The sequence below is a fragment of the Orbicella faveolata genome, unplaced genomic scaffold (genome assembly GCF_042242905.1).
Source record: "Orbicella faveolata isolate gen_17 unplaced genomic scaffold, um_ofav_v1 contig_34, whole genome shotgun sequence".
NCBI lineage: Eukaryota > Metazoa > Cnidaria > Anthozoa > Scleractinia > Merulinidae > Orbicella > Orbicella faveolata.
In genome coordinates, this window is record NW_028301563.1 from 11,333,038 (window position 1) to 11,350,375 (window position 17,338).

At 38.5% G+C, this 17,338-nt stretch overlaps 2 protein-coding genes across 2 annotated transcripts; one reads left to right on the forward strand and one right to left on the reverse strand.

Annotated features, from left to right (window-relative positions):
* Window positions 1–175: 175 nt before the first annotated feature.
* Window positions 176–11,789, reverse strand: LOC110050126 (uncharacterized). Its single transcript, XM_020756010.2, has 9 exons — window positions 9,781–11,789; window positions 8,536–8,629; window positions 7,122–7,215; window positions 6,215–6,297; window positions 5,713–5,873; window positions 3,676–3,727; window positions 2,045–2,106; window positions 1,640–1,716; window positions 176–955 (listed from the first exon to the last, which is right to left on the reverse strand). The coding sequence occupies exons 1-9, from the start codon at window positions 11,388–11,390 to the stop codon at window positions 375–377; spliced, it is 2,814 nt and encodes a 937-aa protein (XP_020611669.2). The 5' UTR covers window positions 11,391–11,789; the 3' UTR covers window positions 176–374.
* Window positions 11,604–15,992, forward strand: LOC110050140 (large ribosomal subunit protein eL34-like). Its single transcript, XM_089271017.1, has 6 exons — window positions 11,604–11,657; window positions 11,788–11,852; window positions 11,967–11,980; window positions 12,925–13,004; window positions 14,812–14,915; window positions 15,875–15,992. Exons 1-6 carry the CDS (start codon window positions 11,625–11,627, stop codon window positions 15,960–15,962), a joined length of 384 nt encoding a protein of 127 aa, XP_089127143.1. The 5' UTR covers window positions 11,604–11,624; the 3' UTR covers window positions 15,963–15,992.
* The last annotated feature ends 1,346 nt before the right edge of the window (window positions 15,993–17,338 follow it).

Consider the following 17,338-nt stretch of genomic DNA (forward strand, 5'->3'; position numbering starts at 1 on the left):
GCGGAATGCGCAAGCTTCTGGAGGGATCCGAGGGCATGCTCCTCCATGAAATCGTTTGGATTTAAAATCCTTTAAGTCTCCTTTCCTGGGTTTTTGAGTCATTCTGAAAAATTTCACCGTTTTCCGCAAAACGTTGGAAACCGGTATGGATCCTCGCCAGAGACAGAGACTGCTCAGTGACTATTGGCTATTTATTGTTTAATGACAGTGTTCGAGACCGTGAAGCATTTACAAATAAACTTACATCAGTAATTTTGATATGTCTACACAATAATGACATTAGCTATATGGCAAGGTATTATGACATTTTGATTAGCAGGATAAGACGCGACTTTTGACAAAGTTTTAAAAAAATATGTACATGGAGTTCCACCTTAAAGATTTGAAAATTCTTCTACACGAGAAAAACCTCGAAGATTTGGGGGAGGGGGAGGAGGAGGTGGAGGGGGTGGGGGTGGGGGCAGACCAAAACCAATATTAGTTCCCCTGGGACCTGGCATGGGGTATCTTGGAACACATCCCGGTGGTGGACCCACTGACCAGTGTCCCGGCACCTGCTGAGCACCAATCAAGGGCCTAGATGGTGAAAACGAGGGAATGGGTACATTTCCAATAGGACCAGGATGTGGTCCAGGGAAAGGTCCCATAGTCTGTGGTGGCATCATATTCAATGGACCTCTTGGAGGTAGCCCTCTTGGGGGCACCATGTGTCTCATCCCAAAGGGAGGCAAGTCTTGTGTTGGGTGGCTCATAAACGGGCTCTGTGGTGGAAAGGCAGGCCTCTGCACTGCATGAGGTGAGGCCTGGGGAGGTAAGGAATCCCCTGGCTGAGGAACAGGGAATCTGTAAGCTGGGTGTTGTAATGGAGGGAGATTGGTGTCGGGGACTGCCTGATTCTGGTTCTGATTGCTTAGTTGTCCTCTCCCTCGACTTTGCCAAGTTCTTTTCCTGTCACCTGTAAAAATAAATACAGTTCAACCGCTATTAAACGGCCACCCTCGGGGAAATGGATAGTGGCCGCTTAAAAGGGGCTGGCTGCTTAACACACTGAGGTAAAAACAATAGAAAAAACCTCATTGGCACTTGGATTACTGGCCGCCTAATAGGGGTGGCCGTTCAATAGATGGCCGCTTAATAGGGGTTTAACTGTATTGCGATATTTATGACCAGGCACTCAAATCAATTTATGGAGCCGGTGCGGGTGCACTGTGTTCTTGGTCAAAACACTGTTATCTCTAACCAAGTGTGCAAACTAGTACAGTCACATGCCACATGTTAGAGTCAAGTGTTCCACCTTACAGCCACTTGTTCCAGCCACTGACAATGTCAGCTATCTGACCCAGCAAATTCCTGTGATTTAGTACAATATGGCTCATGTCTATTGACCCATCGCAATAAAATTGACAAATTAACCAATTTCAAACCATTACATGTAACCTGTAAATATGCAATCATAGCATTCCATCAAGTAAGTTCCGCCACTAAAGCTACTTTAGGCCCAACCTTTTTTTTTTTTACAAAAGAGTGGGCTTGCATCTCTGTGCACTTCATATCCTTGGAAGTGAAGTTGACATAGCCATTTTCAGTAATTTCTTTAATTCACTTATCTTAACAAGAAACACCATTGTTATTTACAAACCTCTGATAGGTCCCTGGCAGTCACCGTTTCCACTCTCTTTCTTAACATCACTTGCACACGGCTCTTTTCTAGCCATTCTGTAAATTATCAGAAAAAAAGGTGTTTTACCCCAGTTGCCTGATCAATGAAACAAGATTTAATTTAAATTATGTGACGCAAGCCACACGTGTTTATTTTTGACATCTTTTATAGGGGTTTCATTAACATTTTCAACAGGAGGGCAACTGGTTTTAACAGACTGGAAAAACTCTTTGAACTGAACTTCTTTATGAGAAAAACGCTCCTGTAGATGGTCAAACTAGGCAGGTAAAATCATCCTCACAGATACAGTATGCAATTTGCCCAGTGATTGGCCCTAAATGTAACTCCTGCTTTTAACTGTGATCAACATACTGTGGTTTTTACCTTTCTTTCTTTTTACTGGCCTTCGCTTTAGATTCTTCCTCGTCATCAGAATATTCAATAACCTGAAATAAACATAATGGCATTTTACTGTGTGAGCGTCAGGATTTTGGTTCTTTTCTTTAGTCTCGTCATAAGGATTCCATTTTTGTGCTTTTGGCACGCAAAAATAAGTTCAATGCACAACTTCACAGCATAATTAACTTAATATGTTCATAGATAGATGCCTCTTTTCAAGTAACATTATAACATAGATATCAAACTTAGCATATGTGAGAGTGCATCATAATCATAATTCAAAGATGTACGTCCATGATGTGAGGAAAGTAAACTTTGCTATGCGAGAGGAATTAATCTCCATTGGCAACGTTTGTTTAAAATAATTTTTGATCCACGCTTTTAGCTGTGCATCATCTAGTTATGATATGCTGAGAGCATTTGGAGAGAACTCCAAACTTGAATGAAGTTCACATTGTGCCACAAGGTGACTGTTACTGTTCTTCTTCTCTCTCCAAACTTCCTGCTTGCATCAATAACGATAAGAAAAGGTAGTCATATGAATGCAAGTTCAATTAAGGATTCACACTATCAGGGTCATGGGGTGAATTGCATGAGCCTTTAGGCAAGTGTAATTTGAATAAATCAAACACGAGAGACAGTGTTTCATCAGGATATCCAAACACCAAGAAGAGAGTTGAAAATACGGTGCACTGTGGAGTATTTTTGACGAAATTTGAGGTGTTTGGACAGCAATGAAACACAGTCTCGAGTGTTTGATATATCTTCTCAATCGAAATATTAAAACTAAGGAGTAAATGGAGAAGAAAAATCATCAAAATCTACGCTAATTAAGAGCGGCTATCCTAATCTCCTTCACAGTTGTGATTTTCTTTTTGTTTTAACTTGATGAATTATTAAATAAATGAGTTTGAGAAAGAATTTTCAAATATCTCGAGTAGAGCAAATCCTTAATTGACTGAGCTTTCATACAATTAATTTATACGGTTTACTGACCAAGCTTGTTCAGTCAAGATGGCTGGATATTGACCAAGTTCTTTTCTTGCAAGTTTATGGACCAAGACGGAGTCGAGGTCCATAAACTCACAAAAAAGAACAAGGCCAATATCCAGCCATCTTGACCGAACAACCTTGGTCAATAAAGGATTTATTATAAGGCTTTCGTGGAAATTTTTCTTGTAGGACACGGCGGGTAGTCCCGAGCGGGCAAGATAGCTCCATCTTGCCCGCTCGGGTAGCCAATCACAGCACAGGATTTGATTCATCTTGCCCGCTCACGGAGCTAACCATATAATAAACTAATTTACTACATGACAGAGAAAATTGCCAATGCACGCACATTAATTTGCACCGCAATGCAAATTAAAAATTAACAATAAATTGGCCTGCTCTCAGCCAATCACAACAAGGTTATTATCTCAGTCAGATAACAATGCATGTTAAAGCATGAATCAATTGTTCAGCTATTTTCTCTGCTAAAGACACATCACACTTTTGATTGACTAATGATCTACTGTAAAAATTTATACCGTAAAATATTGACCATCAAGACGAAGTCTTTGGCTAAATAAATAAAATAAGAAATTTGACTGTTATTAATTTTTAGTGTCATTCACCTCTTGTGGTGGTTCTTCATCATGTTCCCAGGAAGCATCAGATCCTTTTAACCTGAAAGATGATCAAACTGAGCTATATTTAAGAATTATAATATAGATAGGACCCTATGTGCACTCTGATTGGTCAAAAACCTGTGTTTTATCAGAGTATAAAACATAGAAAAAGTGTGTTTTATTGTTTTTCACCACATTTTCTCTAGTCAACATTTTTGTTAGAGATGGTGAAAAACATTTTCTTTGAAGAAATTTGTCATGGAGTTCTCTGCGAAGCAGCAGAAAGTTTTGAAGATGAGGCACGTAACACTTTAGTGGTATTAAATTGCGTCAGTTTGTCGATCTGTGTACTTTGTTGTTTCTACTCACCACATGTAAAATCTACATCATAAAGCAAATGAAGATGCCTAAGCCATGCGGCTCGTGTTTTCTACGTTTCCCTCGTGTTCTCAAATGCTCGTTATGTTTTATCACAGTATAATACACGGCTTAGGCTTCTCTCTTCACGTTCTCTGTGTTTCTATCAAGTTTTAGTAATTTTAATATTTTTTAGTATTTAAAAGTTCTAAGATAACTATCTATAGAGTTCCAAATACTAACCATTCTATGATAAAAAGTACTTTGACCACTAGCAGTCTTGAAAAGCGGAATATTCAGCAACCGTGAGCTTCTTGTGGTATGCCTGCAAACGGGATGTTTAAATGCCTAACATTCCGTGTGCCAGAGTACCTTTCCTCTCAATTCATAAAGCGAGAAGAAATAAGCAGGCGTACCACAAGAAGTTCACAGATGCTCAATATTCTGCTTTTCAAGACTGCTAGTGGTTAAAGAACTTTTTATTATAGAACAGTATTTGGAACTCTATGAATAGTTATCTTAGAACTTTTAAATCAGTATCTGCTTTTAAATTTAACGTAAAACGTAAACTGGTAAGGGATTTTATAGATTCTTAAATATTAGTGTAAATACTTTTTTAGGGTAGTAGATCTTTATTGTTGCCATCTTATTTTTATTGTTGTACTTATTTAAATTTAAGTCATTGTGTTTGAAAAGCCTCTTAGGGGAAGACAATAAAGTATGTAGGTATGTATGTATGTAAATTTTAAAAAAAAAGTAAATTACTGGGTCTTGGAAACTTTCAATCTGATCTCAAAATCTTGGGTGCCTTGATGATGAGTCACAAAGTGCTGTTTTTCTGTGTTTCAATAGACCATTTTACAGTCGTCTGCTCAGTGACCTGGCCTTTGGATGGCAGCGAGGCTGGAGTTGACCTTGTTTTGATACGGACCTCACTGCTTTTGTCATGTAAATGCTCCTAGTTAGCATCAAAACAACTTGTTTTACACAACAAAAGCAGTGAGGTCTGTATCAAAACAAAGTCAACTTCAGTCTCGCTGCCATCCAAAGGCCAGGCCATTGAGCAGACAACTGTAAAATGGTCTATTGTCTAACATGGCACAAGTCTCAGTCTTAGATTTTCAAGAGAGGGTCCTGGCATCTTGAGCATTCTCAGACTTGTATCTATGGCAACCCTCCTGGATTATCCAGGAGTCTCCCTGACACAGACTGAATCTCACTGTCTCCCAGCCTGCGTAGCTTGGCGGTTTTTAAGCAATTTGAACGAGATAAGAAAGTGGCAAAGCCGCGATAATAAGTGCCAAAGCCGCATTAATGAGCTCAAATTACTTTAAAAGTGCTTAAACCACCAAGCTATGCAGGCTACCAGTCTCCCATATGGGTCACTAAATCTCCCACACAATACAAATGAAAGTGCATAAAATACATTTTTCACATAACGTTTTGGCCAATTTTTGGCATTAATTTTTTTTTTTTGAAGGGGGGATGCTGGATATTTGATGCATTTTGCAGTCTAATTAGTGGAGTTCTACTTTGAACAACTTTTTTTAGGGTCAAACGAGGTGAAATTGGCAATCTCCCGGATTTTGATTTTTTTAGGTTGGCATCTCTGGACTTCACTATTTGTCACTCCTAGCATTAGCCCACCCCATCCACATCTCTTAAACTACTGACAGATGAACATACTTTTTAAGCTGGGCCACAAACACAAAGTTGGAAAACTCCATCATATCAGGAGCATAGAATACTTTGTCTCCTACATGGACATTTTTATCACTGATGTCTCTGTCCATGTTAAATCTGATAGAGTAAAATGGGGTCTGCACAGGTCCAAATGTCTCAAAAATCTGTCAAGAGGAAAGACAATAAATATCATCATCACTCCTTTACAACCCCAGGGGAGCATAGGACATTAAAGTTTTACAAGTTCATTCTAATATTTGGAAGCTCAATGGTTTTTCAAATAGCATCCTTCAACCAATCCACAATTAAAAAAGTTTTGTCATAACAATGCTGCAAAATAGAGGTTCATTCAGTGAAGGTCGCTAAAAAAAGGTTATAATATACAATATCTGAACAAAGAACCCACCTAGGAAGAATTTAAAAAGTTAAGGAAGATCGATTAAGTTTAGAGCAGGATGACAATTAACAAGTAATGTGAGTTATAACTTCATCATTATTGTCATACCAAGCCAAGACAGGATCTGTTCTCTAGGAAAAGAACACTATCTGAATCCAAAGCTGGAGTCTGCGGCAAAGCTTTTACTACAACTAGAAAGAGCAAGAGCATGCTACATGATCAATTACATCAAAATCAGTTGATACTTAAACTGGAATCGGATACTTTTCTGGGTTTTTTTTTGTTTTTTTTTAATCTGAATAGATAATAAAGAGGAGGATCAAGCAATGTTGCTTTGAAAACAGTGTCCCTATAAATGGATTCTTAAAACAGACTTGCGTCATGTCCAGAGAAGTCTCTGTAGTGATACTATCTTTAGTCATTGTGCATACAATAGAAACCAGAGTTACTGATTGCTGGTTACAGGTGCATTTGGCTTGTGGGGAAGAAAAACTGTATCCCTGAAAACAACCTTCAAGTTTCTAGTACACATCCAAGGAAAAATAATCCTCAGTTATTGTGTCAGCATCTAAGTGGAACAATAGGGTGGCCAGTCTGGATATATGCACCTGGACTGTCGAGATGTTAGCCTGTGTTACACCCAACCTCTCCGAAAAAAAAAAAAATAATGGGTGAGAGCATTGGTGGTTCAAGGCCAAGAGATTTTACCTGAAATGTGTAAAAAATGACCTGATTGATTTACCAACCAGTTGTGGTTTAAAAAAGTTTTCATTGAACGCTGCTCTTTGCATTTTATCAGTTGTGCTGAACAAATATTTTGGCAGGTCAGATGTTTTTACGCTGAAACAGTTTTAATGCAAAAAAATTTAAGCAAGGAACACAATTTTCAGTGGCAACACACAGACACTCTCTCCAATTTTTTTCTTTTAAGGAGGGCGACTGTAATACAGGCTACCCTCCTAAGAATGCTTGCCTCTCGACTTGCAGTTTAGTTTGCTTAAAACAACAAACCTACCAAATGACTCCACAATACTCAACACAACACCAAGCTCCACAAGCTGAACATTTTCATCAATGGTTATCTCAAGGTCTGGAACTTCAGGAAGATCCTAAAACAGAATTATACCTTGTAACTTTTAATGTTCTCAGCAACTGAGACAAGGTGTATAACAATTGAAGGCATGCATGGAATAAAGCCCTTAGCAACTTTTGGAAAATTTTGAGGTAGCCAGGATTGAAATACCTACCTGCAATTTTCACAGTTTACCCTGGTTTTATTTATTGTCTAAAAGGAAATAGTAATTATCACTATTTTTTTAGACAATAAATAAAACCAGAGTAAACTGTGAAAATGTTTCATATCGAGCTATGCACTAAGAGCTGCTAAATAAGCTACAGTTTAGGGGTATTCCTAATACAGTATAAGGTTGATACATAATTTGAAGTCACTCATTTTCGCATTTTAAAGCAATTTCTCTCAAAATGTCTACCTCCTTCATAGCAGCTGATGTCAATTCTTAAATAAGCTGCTTAGTGGCTTTCAAATGGTATATTGTACAGAGGCAGAGTGTCTTTATTTGCCGTTTAAAGTGCTGTTCCCCTTGGGAGGGGGGGGGGGTAAGGGGTTAAGAAGTTGTGCAATTAAGCCTGAAAAAAATTCAGGCTTGAAGGGGATTTGAACCCATGACCTCTGCAATACCGGTGCAGTGTTCTACCAACTGAGCTATCAAGCCAACTGGGGGGCTGGTCAAATTGTGAATTCATAATATACCTGTAGATGGTGAAGAACACAAGTGAATAGATGAAATTTCATTTATTTGACTGCAATGATCAATCATGTCTTCATAATAATTGAAGGCTTTCATGCAAAAAGGGCATATATAGCATTTCTCGAAAACAAAGTGCAAATCAACAAAAACAATTATGCAACGATTCTTTTCATATCAAAACAAGCCAGTCTGCCAAAAATTAGCTTGATCCTGCAAAAAATAAAAATCGGCCCAGAATGCTTTATAAGCCCTTTTTGCACGAAAGCCTTCAATAATTATTGGTGGGAGGTATTTCAATGCTGCTTACCTCAAAGTTTTCCAAAAAGTCACTTAGGGCTATATTTTATGCACCCCTTTTATGATGGGAGTTCAAGGGAGGATGTTCATTACCATTATAAAGACAGTGTTTTTGCTCATAATATTCTACACAAAATTTTGATGCAGCCATCACAATACTCTGTGCATGAAACAATTCCAACTGGTGTGTTGAGATAACCACCACGTTAATGGAAGCTTTATTTGTTTACACCTGTTTTTTGCATTTCCCTTACACTCTCCATCACCATTTCGATTTTGATTTTCAAAGTTTCCAACAAATGAACAAATGAACGAACGAACAAATGAACAAAAAACAAATAAGCTAGAGGATATACTATGTACCTTCACTGACAGTTCACTCTTTGTTTTCAATGGGCCTCTATGAATGTATTCTTCCTCTTTTTCAATCTCTTTTCTGATATCCTCCAGGTCATCCCTTACAATTTTGTAGGGAAAAAAAATTATGAATCAAGAAATCAAAAAAAAAAAAAGATTTGATTGTGACCTAGCTATTTCCATTTATGTACATCTTAATTCACTTTGGGTTAGTCAGAAGTTCTGGCTTTATCACTCGCCTGGGGGTAAAGAAAGGAAAATCTGAAGTTAAGTCATGGGTGAAGTAGTTGCTCATTAGTTTCTAAAGGAACTGTAGTGCTGCATCAACAGGCAAGTGAAATACTAGCTAAAATATTTATCAACTTAAAGAGGATAATGGAAAAATTAACTGTGAGTTTGTAAAGGTGGCATTCCAAGCATTAGCCTAACTTCAAAGCAAAGTGAGGGGTAGTCGAGATAGGGAGCGCCTTCGTCAGTTTAACAATTTTATGTCACCAATAATATTATAGCGCACTAAATTCTAGTCATAACACCTCTTGATAGGAAAAACCAATATTTAGGTTGAAGGGTGTAAAACAGCATCAAGTTGTTATTGTTTCAAGGGAAAAAGTAAAACAGGTAGCCATTGAAGCTGTATATATATTTTCTCTAAACTAAGGTAACATTGAACAGCTATGGTTTTTCAGCCATTTTGGTCATAAATAGGGTATTGATTTTAATAGTTGATTTTGGCCATTTTGGTCATAAATAGGGTATGATTTTTACACCCTAGCCTTCATATGGGTATGTTTTTAAGACGAAGCCACTTTTTCATCATTATCAAAAAGAAAATCAACAAAAACCCTTCGAAATTATGTTTACGCTAATTTAACATTGGTCTGAACTAGAGAACTAATTATAACGCGAGTCTGAAACAGGGTTTTGATTTAAGGGTCAGGTCACAAATAGGGTTTCGAATTTTTGGTCAGGTCATAAATAGGGTAGGGAATATCGCAGATTTTGGTCATAAATAGGGTAAGGGTTTTGGGAAGTGGGCCGCACAACCCCACCGAATTTTTCTGGGAGTACCCCCCTCTCCCCCGGGGGTGATAATGAAGTCATAATTAAACAATTTACTTAATCAGGGCTTGAAAAAAAAAATTCCAGCTTGCCCTTGGGACAAGTAGCCCAGAGGGAAAATTTACTTGTCCTGGACAACCGGATGGCACTTTTTTCAAGCACTGCTTAATACTTAATTTGGCATTCACTCACTCAGAACTGGATTCAGAGCTTTCACTTTCACTTGATGAGCTCTCATCATCTGAAGAACTATCACTTAAAGAGCTATCCTCAGTTCCATGCACTGTATGTTGTCCCATCTGAGAAACTTGTTCACTGTCACCAATAATATCTAGTTCTTTATCAATACTGGTCATAGCATAGACTTGATGACTTGTATCAGAGCATGTGGGTGTGTCTTCCTCTCTCTCTAGTTCTACAGGTGAGCGTTCCTCACTTTTAGGTTCTATAAAAGAACATATTTCACCCTCTGCCTCTGTAATAAGTGTATGGTCATCATTCCCTGGCTCTGGGAGACTATGTTTGTTATTCTCGGTGTTCATGAGCATATGCCCACCACTCTCACTGTTAATGAGGATGTTTCCCTCATTATCTGTCTCCATGGGTGAGTGTCCATCACTCTTAGAAATTTTAAGGGTGCACCCATCATTAAGTGGCTCCATAAGTGCACATCCACCACTCTCACTCTTTATGAGAATGTTTCTTTCACTATCTGTCTCCATGGGTGTGTGTCCATCACTCTTTAATTTGCTAAGGGTGTTCTCATTCCCATCATTTGGTGGTTCTATGACTGTGGGTCTACCACTTTCAACCTTTACTATGTGTCCATCATTGTTGCCCTCCATGTTTCCATTATTCTTAGACTCCGCAAGGATACATCCATAACTTTCTTGTTGTACAGGTGTGTGTGTGTCTCGTCCTAGCTCTCTAAGTGTCTGTCTATTGGTTCCTGGCTGTGTGAGTAAATGTCCATCATTCTGAGACCCAAAAAGTGTGCATTCAGAACCCTCTGGATTTATGGGCATGCATTCATCTGTTGTAGACTGTGTGGGTGTGTGTTCAACACTCTCAGTCTCCATGACTGTGTGTCTATCACTTTTGGTCTCCATAAATAAGTGTTCATCAATCTTTGGTTTTAAGAGTATTTGTCTATCACTCTCTGACTCCATTTGCTTGCTTCCATCATTTATAGGTTCTATGATTGATTGTCCTTCACTCTTACTTTCTATGAGTGTGTGCCTATCATTCTCTGTCTTCATAGGTATTTGTCTATCATTGTCCGACTCTATGAGTGTTCCTCCACCACTTTCAGGCAGCTCTGGTTCTACTGTCATTGTAATCTGTGATGCAGTGTCGGTTGAGTTATTGTTATTCAAATTATTGTTTTCTTCTTGCAAAGATGCACCTTTTTCTTGAGCAAAAATTGGATTAACACCTATGCTTTGAAAGTTACTGATAACCATTTCTTTGCTGCCAGCATCTTCAGCCATTTTACTTTCATTACTTGAAGGCTCTGTAGAATTTTCTGGACATGTTTCTTCATCTGAACTTGAATACATTTCGGCGATTGCAGAGAGGCAATTTTTGGAATCGCCAGAAGTTATTGAAATACTCGACAGTTCTCTTTGTTTCTCATGGAAGACGGTGTCATTTCTAGGTTCACGCTTTTCTTCTAATTCTTCTGCTACTTTAGTTTTATCTGTAACAACTGAGTGACTAGAGTTGTCGTCTTTCTCCGACTGTTGGCCACCAAAGTTGTTAATGTTTACATCGTTTTCCAAGATGTGTTCAATTTGTTCCATATTTCGTGACTTTGACAACTGACAATGCTCCAATCGTTCTACTAGAGAAAGCTTAATACCCCTGGCTACAAAAGAAGCCTTGAATTATCACTGACAACGCAAAAACACGACCAAAACGACATGAGTGGAGTTGATTCTCGCTAAAATTTGTCCGCCATGTTCACACACACGTGCTATGTACAACATGATCGCATGTTCAGACGGTCGAATGCCCAAGATGCATCGCGCGCCTCAATGTCGTTCTCTTCGATCATCAACAAGTTGAAAGTACGTAGAATTTACCTTACCTATAGCAATCTGAGTTAATCTTCGGAAATCCATACATCGAACTAGTTGATGCATTTACAGATGAAATATGTAATGTTTCTTCTTTTCATTTATGCAATTTTTGTTTCAGATGGTGCAGCGACTGACCTACAGACGTCGTTTATCCTACAACACTCGGTCCAACAGGAAAAGGATGTGAGTTAGAGTTTATGCTTTGACGATCACCTGTAGTTTCTGCTTTGGAATTTTCTTATATTTCTGTAATATTAATCGTTTTCAACACTCTTTTTCCCTGGATGCCATATGCAGTTCCAAGACTCCTGGTAAGTTTGTCTTCAATTCAAGTTTCGATATAAAACACTGATACGATACGATAATAACACTCATGCAAACAGTACAACTGTGTAGTAATAAAACAAAATTGCTGCTGTAAAGAATTGTTTCGCTACTGGAGAAAGTAACTGGCTCCACGAAGTTTTCCTTTTGGTTCACGTCTGCACTGTTTAAGTTACATGAAACCTTGATCTTTCCCGAACGACTATTAGTTGGAATTAGGAACTGGCCATTGATTTCATGTTATGAATTTGCAAAAAGTAAGAGCTCTTTTTACTTTGAATCCATAGGCTGCAACTTTCGTTTATGTATATCGTTTGTTTTGACAGTAACCCTAATGCTTGTGCACAATAAACATGTTGGCTAACCAGAACGTGTTGTTAACTGAGAAGATTTTGTCCATGACCTGAAGTGAAAGTGATTTAAGCGTTTGGGAACACAACTATGAATAAACCGATGCATTTTCAAATTTATTGCTATGGTGGAACCCTGCCTTACGACTGCCTTGTTATTATCGACTCTTCATTATTTTGGGTGTGTGTTTTGGACTAAAGAAAATTTTTATTCAGTCATCAGGGCTGTCATTAAGTCTTAATTCACCTGTAGCCTTGATCTTCACACCCATAACAAACTTGTTACTTTATTGGTGAATTGTATCAACTACAGGCCAGTTCACTTGTAACATCAAGGGTCCATCAAACATACTCAACCGTGACAGGTACAGGTTACAGCCCTTATTGACAGCCCTGGTCATTTTCCTAATTTATGAACCTGTATGATGCACCCCCACCCCAACCCCACTTCTTTGATTCCTCTAATCCGATCACATTATGGCCAAAAGGTGATTGTAAATACAGGGTTCTGCTGTAGCTAGTACGTGTTGGTTGCCTTCCTGAAAAAAAAAAACCTCATTTAAACTTTTTGTTGGTTATAGGAGGGAAGTTGGTTTACCTGTACACCAAAAAACAAGGCAAGGTTCCGAAATGTGGTGATTGCAAAGTGAAACTACAAGGGGTGAGTAGATAAATCGTTTTGGACAGTTTTTATCGTAGTATCTTGAGGATGTTTTAAGGTTACTCCACACCTTCGTGGGGCTACTTTTTCCAAATTGTCTTTTTTCCAACCAAATTAAAGTTCGTTATTCAAGGTAACATTTTCTAAAAAATGAAAATAAAATATTAAAACGTGCGCGAGTTATTGGGAAAAAGAGGTTTTTTAATAAAAGTTAATAAACCGTCAAGGTGTCATAATCCCCAAAAGGCATGGACTCCTCAGCAACCTTATCGCGGCAAACAGCTTAATCCAGCGATCTTATATCACATACTTTCAATTTGAGATTTCAAGTCCGTCAAGGGTGCCTTTTTGTAATCACGCTTCGGCAATTACTCAGTTTCTTTTTGTTTTGTTCGTTCCACATCGCTTTTCTCTGTTTTGCCCTTAATTGCTGACCACCAGCCTAAAATGTATGCACCTAAAACTTGACTGTAACACTATCACTTTACCACAAAGCTCAACTTTCCTTACTGTGAATGCTAGGGGTTCTGTTATTTCATTGGCTGGCGGCATTTTGAGTTAACATATCCCTCTGAGAAGGCATGACATGTTTATTAATCTTTAGAGGGCAAAAACTTGCACTCATTTTTTGAGAGAATCACTCCTCTGTAAATGAATTAATAGGGTATGTAGAATCAATGGTTTTCCTTGAAATTTGGCCAGAACATTCACTGATAGATATGGAACAAAAACGTGTTAGCGAATTCTTTAATTTCAAATACTTTTCTAGTGGCGGTCTCTAATGCAACACGTTACGCGAATATTTCCATAGTGGAACTTGACAGATCTATTAAAAAGATAACCAATAGAAATGAAAGAAAATGCTGACATGCTTTGAGAGATTGATGCTTTGTGATTAACACTGTACAGTTATTTCGCTTCAATGATCGCATTTGATACCCGATTAATTCGCTGCCTTGGGAAAGCAGTGGGCAAAAGAGAATATAATTTTATCGAATTCTACATTTTATAACTTGTCTATTGATATATAGTTTGTGGGGGTTTCCTTCAAGACAGCACGCGTACGAATTTTTTTCTGGAGGACACCCACGAAGGTTTGAAGTAACCTTAACCAGTTGTGTCATACATCAGTGAGTCCGTGAAACAAGTCAAATTACAGACTGACAAACAAAAATATCCCAAGATGCTGCATTTGAATGGTTCATAGTGAACTGTTGGAAAAATTGCAATTATAACATTGCTTCTACAGCCGTAGCTTCTTCATGCTACATAAACTGGCATTTGTTATTAAACTCTAGACAGGCTTTCAACTCATCATGTGTAGTGCATTTTTCAAGGAGCAGATGACAATATTTAACCAAATAAATCACTGTCTGGTGGATAGCACAGTATATTTTTTGTCAACTCTTATGCTTTGGATTGCTATTTATCTGGCTTGGGTTGTTCAAAAGGTAGATAACACTATCCACGGGATAAATCTCTATCCAGTGGATAACATGGTTTGTTTTGTTAACACTTCTCCTTTGGATAGTGGTTTATCCAGTGAATAACGTTATGCAGCCTTCAAACAACTGGGGCCAGGTGGATAGCGTTGTCTACCCATTGAATGATATTGCCATGTACGAGGAAGTTAGATATTGGGAACATTCAGTGTAGATTGAGTTCATGAGTTGTCTATGTATGTGAGACAACATTCAGTCATAGATGGGTATGTGGCTTTTGGTAAATGTTAACAATATGGCTAGAGGTATTAAGGTAGACATCCATATTATGCTTTTATCCGTATTTTCTTGAATGTGTTATATAGCTTCCAGCTCTTCGTCCCAAGAAGCTGATGCACATATCCAAACCACAGAAGACTGTTAGCAGGGCATATGGTGGTTCACGCTGTGCTCGATGTGTGCGAGAAAGGTATGGTAAAACTACTGTCAAATGCAACTTAAAAGGCAAAGTCATATAAATACTGTTTGTCTTCATCATTCATATCATTTTTATTGTATAACAGGATCACATCCTTTAAAGAAAAAAATGGCCATGATTCAGTGCAACCTACTGTAACCAGTACTGTCAAAGGTAGCTAGCTGATGGAAAAAATGACTGTCTATGATCATGACAGGTTACTCTGCTATCTGAAGCTTTAGAAAAAAGAATGAAAAAGATGGCAAAGTCAGCCACCTACTCCAAAACTAAAGCCGTGTTCTTCAAACCTTTTTCAGAGCTCTGCTATAACACAAAATTTCTCTAATCTTCTGTTCATGATTTGGTTGTAATTGAGAATTTTATTGGAAAGTCACCCACCATGCTTGTGTTATTACCCAGTTCATGCATTATTTCTGTGTCACTGGACAGTGCAAACAGCTGCATTTGAATAGGTTCCTTTCCATTCAGTTGCCCTTGAATGGGTTCTCGTATGGACATTGAAAACAAACTCAGCTGCTGCTTTTTCATTATTATTATTAGTATTTACCTTAATGTGGAAGTTTTTTAGGACCAGTCTGTTCAAAAAACAATTAGCGATTAACTGTATGTATGAACAGATTAAACTTTTTAGTAATTTCCAAGAGTGGCTGCCACAGACCATAGGGGGTCAAAGGGTATCCTCCCCCATTAAATTTTTAAAATTGAAGTTCTTGGGAATGAGATTTCCGGCATTCTGAGGTAAAGTCAGTGTGTTTGTGTGGGTCTTTTTTTTTTCTTTTTTTTAACTTAGGGGTTTCAAGGGGAGCCCCCGAACCCCCTAGATCTACCCCAGGGAAAGTCCTTAGAGGACCAGTAACCCCCTCCCATAAAAAAAAAAAAAATCAGCCTGCTACAGAAACTTCTTCAGGTTACTCTGTTTGAACTAACCAGTGATTGTTGTCTTTTTGCAGGATAGTCAGGGCCTTCCTGATTGAGGAACAGAAGATTGTTGTACGTGTCCTCAAAGCACAGCAGGGAAAGAAACCAGCCTCGGATTAAAAACGAAATAAATAAATGTTTCATTGTACATATACTGTGTATGTTTTCCTATCTATCCTTGTATTCATGGTTTTCCTTATCTGACTTGTGGACAACCTCACGGCTTCAGATCACACAGGCAGATAGATCGTCTGCTCGAATTTTCCCAGCTGGTCCCCCTCTTCATACTGAGACGCACAATTTGTCAGAAGTTCGCCATTATACACCCAGACAGATAATTCATCTTAAGACGTGCTATAGCCAGATGCCCTTTGCGGCATGTAGAGAACATCATCTGTTCTTTTACGGAGTTTTAGTATAACTCTTCGCACGTTCCATCACGAATGTCGTTCTCAGATTGGCTACGCTACTCACTCTCTATTCTGTTGTAGATAGTGAGTAACCAAGCAGTGAGAGGTTAACAAAACTGCGGCAGCTTCTTTGCGTTTTCAAAGTTTCCGTGAAGAGGATTTGGATAAAGTTTTAAGCGAGAAGTAGATTTGACAATTCGATTATTCATTCTCGATTTCTATGTATGATAGTTGACCTGTGTTGGGCTGCGCCCTCGTGAACTATCACGCGATAGAAATCTCGGGCTCCTAATCTAATTGTTTAATAGAAACACAAGTAGAAGTTCAGGAGAACAAGAAAATACTGTTGGAACATGAGCCACACGCAGTTGTTTCCACAGCTATTTTTAGTTATCCGGCCAGGAACTTCGACGAGTATTTCTGTAAATCCACGAATTTTGCCTTCACTACACAACCAAACACACTCAAAGGTTGAGGCATGGGCGCGTTGGTCAGCCAGGCACAAGGTATGTTTTAATTGCGACAAAGTGGATAAGAGATACATCAAGTAACGTCCTACATGCGCCAAAGCCGGACACGTAATCCCCAAAAACCTCTTGTTAGGAAAACATAGGGACCGTGTACCCCCGACCAAATGCAGTGGCGCCACCTTTGGAGTTTTAGTTGAGCTATAAACAATAGAATGAAAAAATATATATATATGACGCTAATTACACAATAAAAACAAACCTTATGGGAAAGTGCTAGTGGCTAGGCTGACCGTAGAATGTCACAAGTTTCTCAACCGTCTCTTTTTACAAACGTACTACCCATGAGCCTTCGCGTACTACGCTCGCACCCAGTTTTCCGTTCCGTGTCGGCAAAATATTAATTTATGTCAATAACGATTATCACAAATTACATCATACAGAAACATGGAAAACGTATTTTTCTGGCTCGGCAAGGATCAACTTAGGCTCGATTTCCAGCCGTTTTAGGAGTCCGGTGGTTTATCCGATAGGAACGCGGGCGCAAGAAATCGAATTAACTATCACTTCATAAAAGTTTCGAGTTCATAACCAATTGTTAACTAGAAGTCCGACTTTT

Bases quoted from the DNA above. Each gene is read 5' to 3' on its own strand.
- LOC110050126 (XM_020756010.2), bottom strand. From the start codon at position 11,390: ATGGAACAAATTGAACACATCTTGGAAAACGATGTAAACATTAACAAC. The intron at 5,874-6,214 runs GTATGACAATAA...TCCTCTTGACAG, and splicing joins ACAGATCCTGTCTTGGCTTG to ATTTTTGAGACATTTGGACC. The intron at 956-1,639 runs GTTTGTAAATAA...TTATTTTTACAG, and splicing joins CTGCCAGGGACCTATCAGAG to GTGACAGGAAAAGAACTTGG.
- LOC110050140 (XM_089271017.1), top strand. From the start codon at position 11,625: ATGTCGTTCTCTTCGATCATCAACAAGTTGAAA. The intron at 11,658-11,787 runs GTACGTAGAATT...TTTTTGTTTCAG, and splicing joins CGATCATCAACAAGTTGAAA to ATGGTGCAGCGACTGACCTA. The intron at 14,916-15,874 runs GTATGGTAAAAC...GTCTTTTTGCAG, and splicing joins GCTCGATGTGTGCGAGAAAG to GATAGTCAGGGCCTTCCTGA.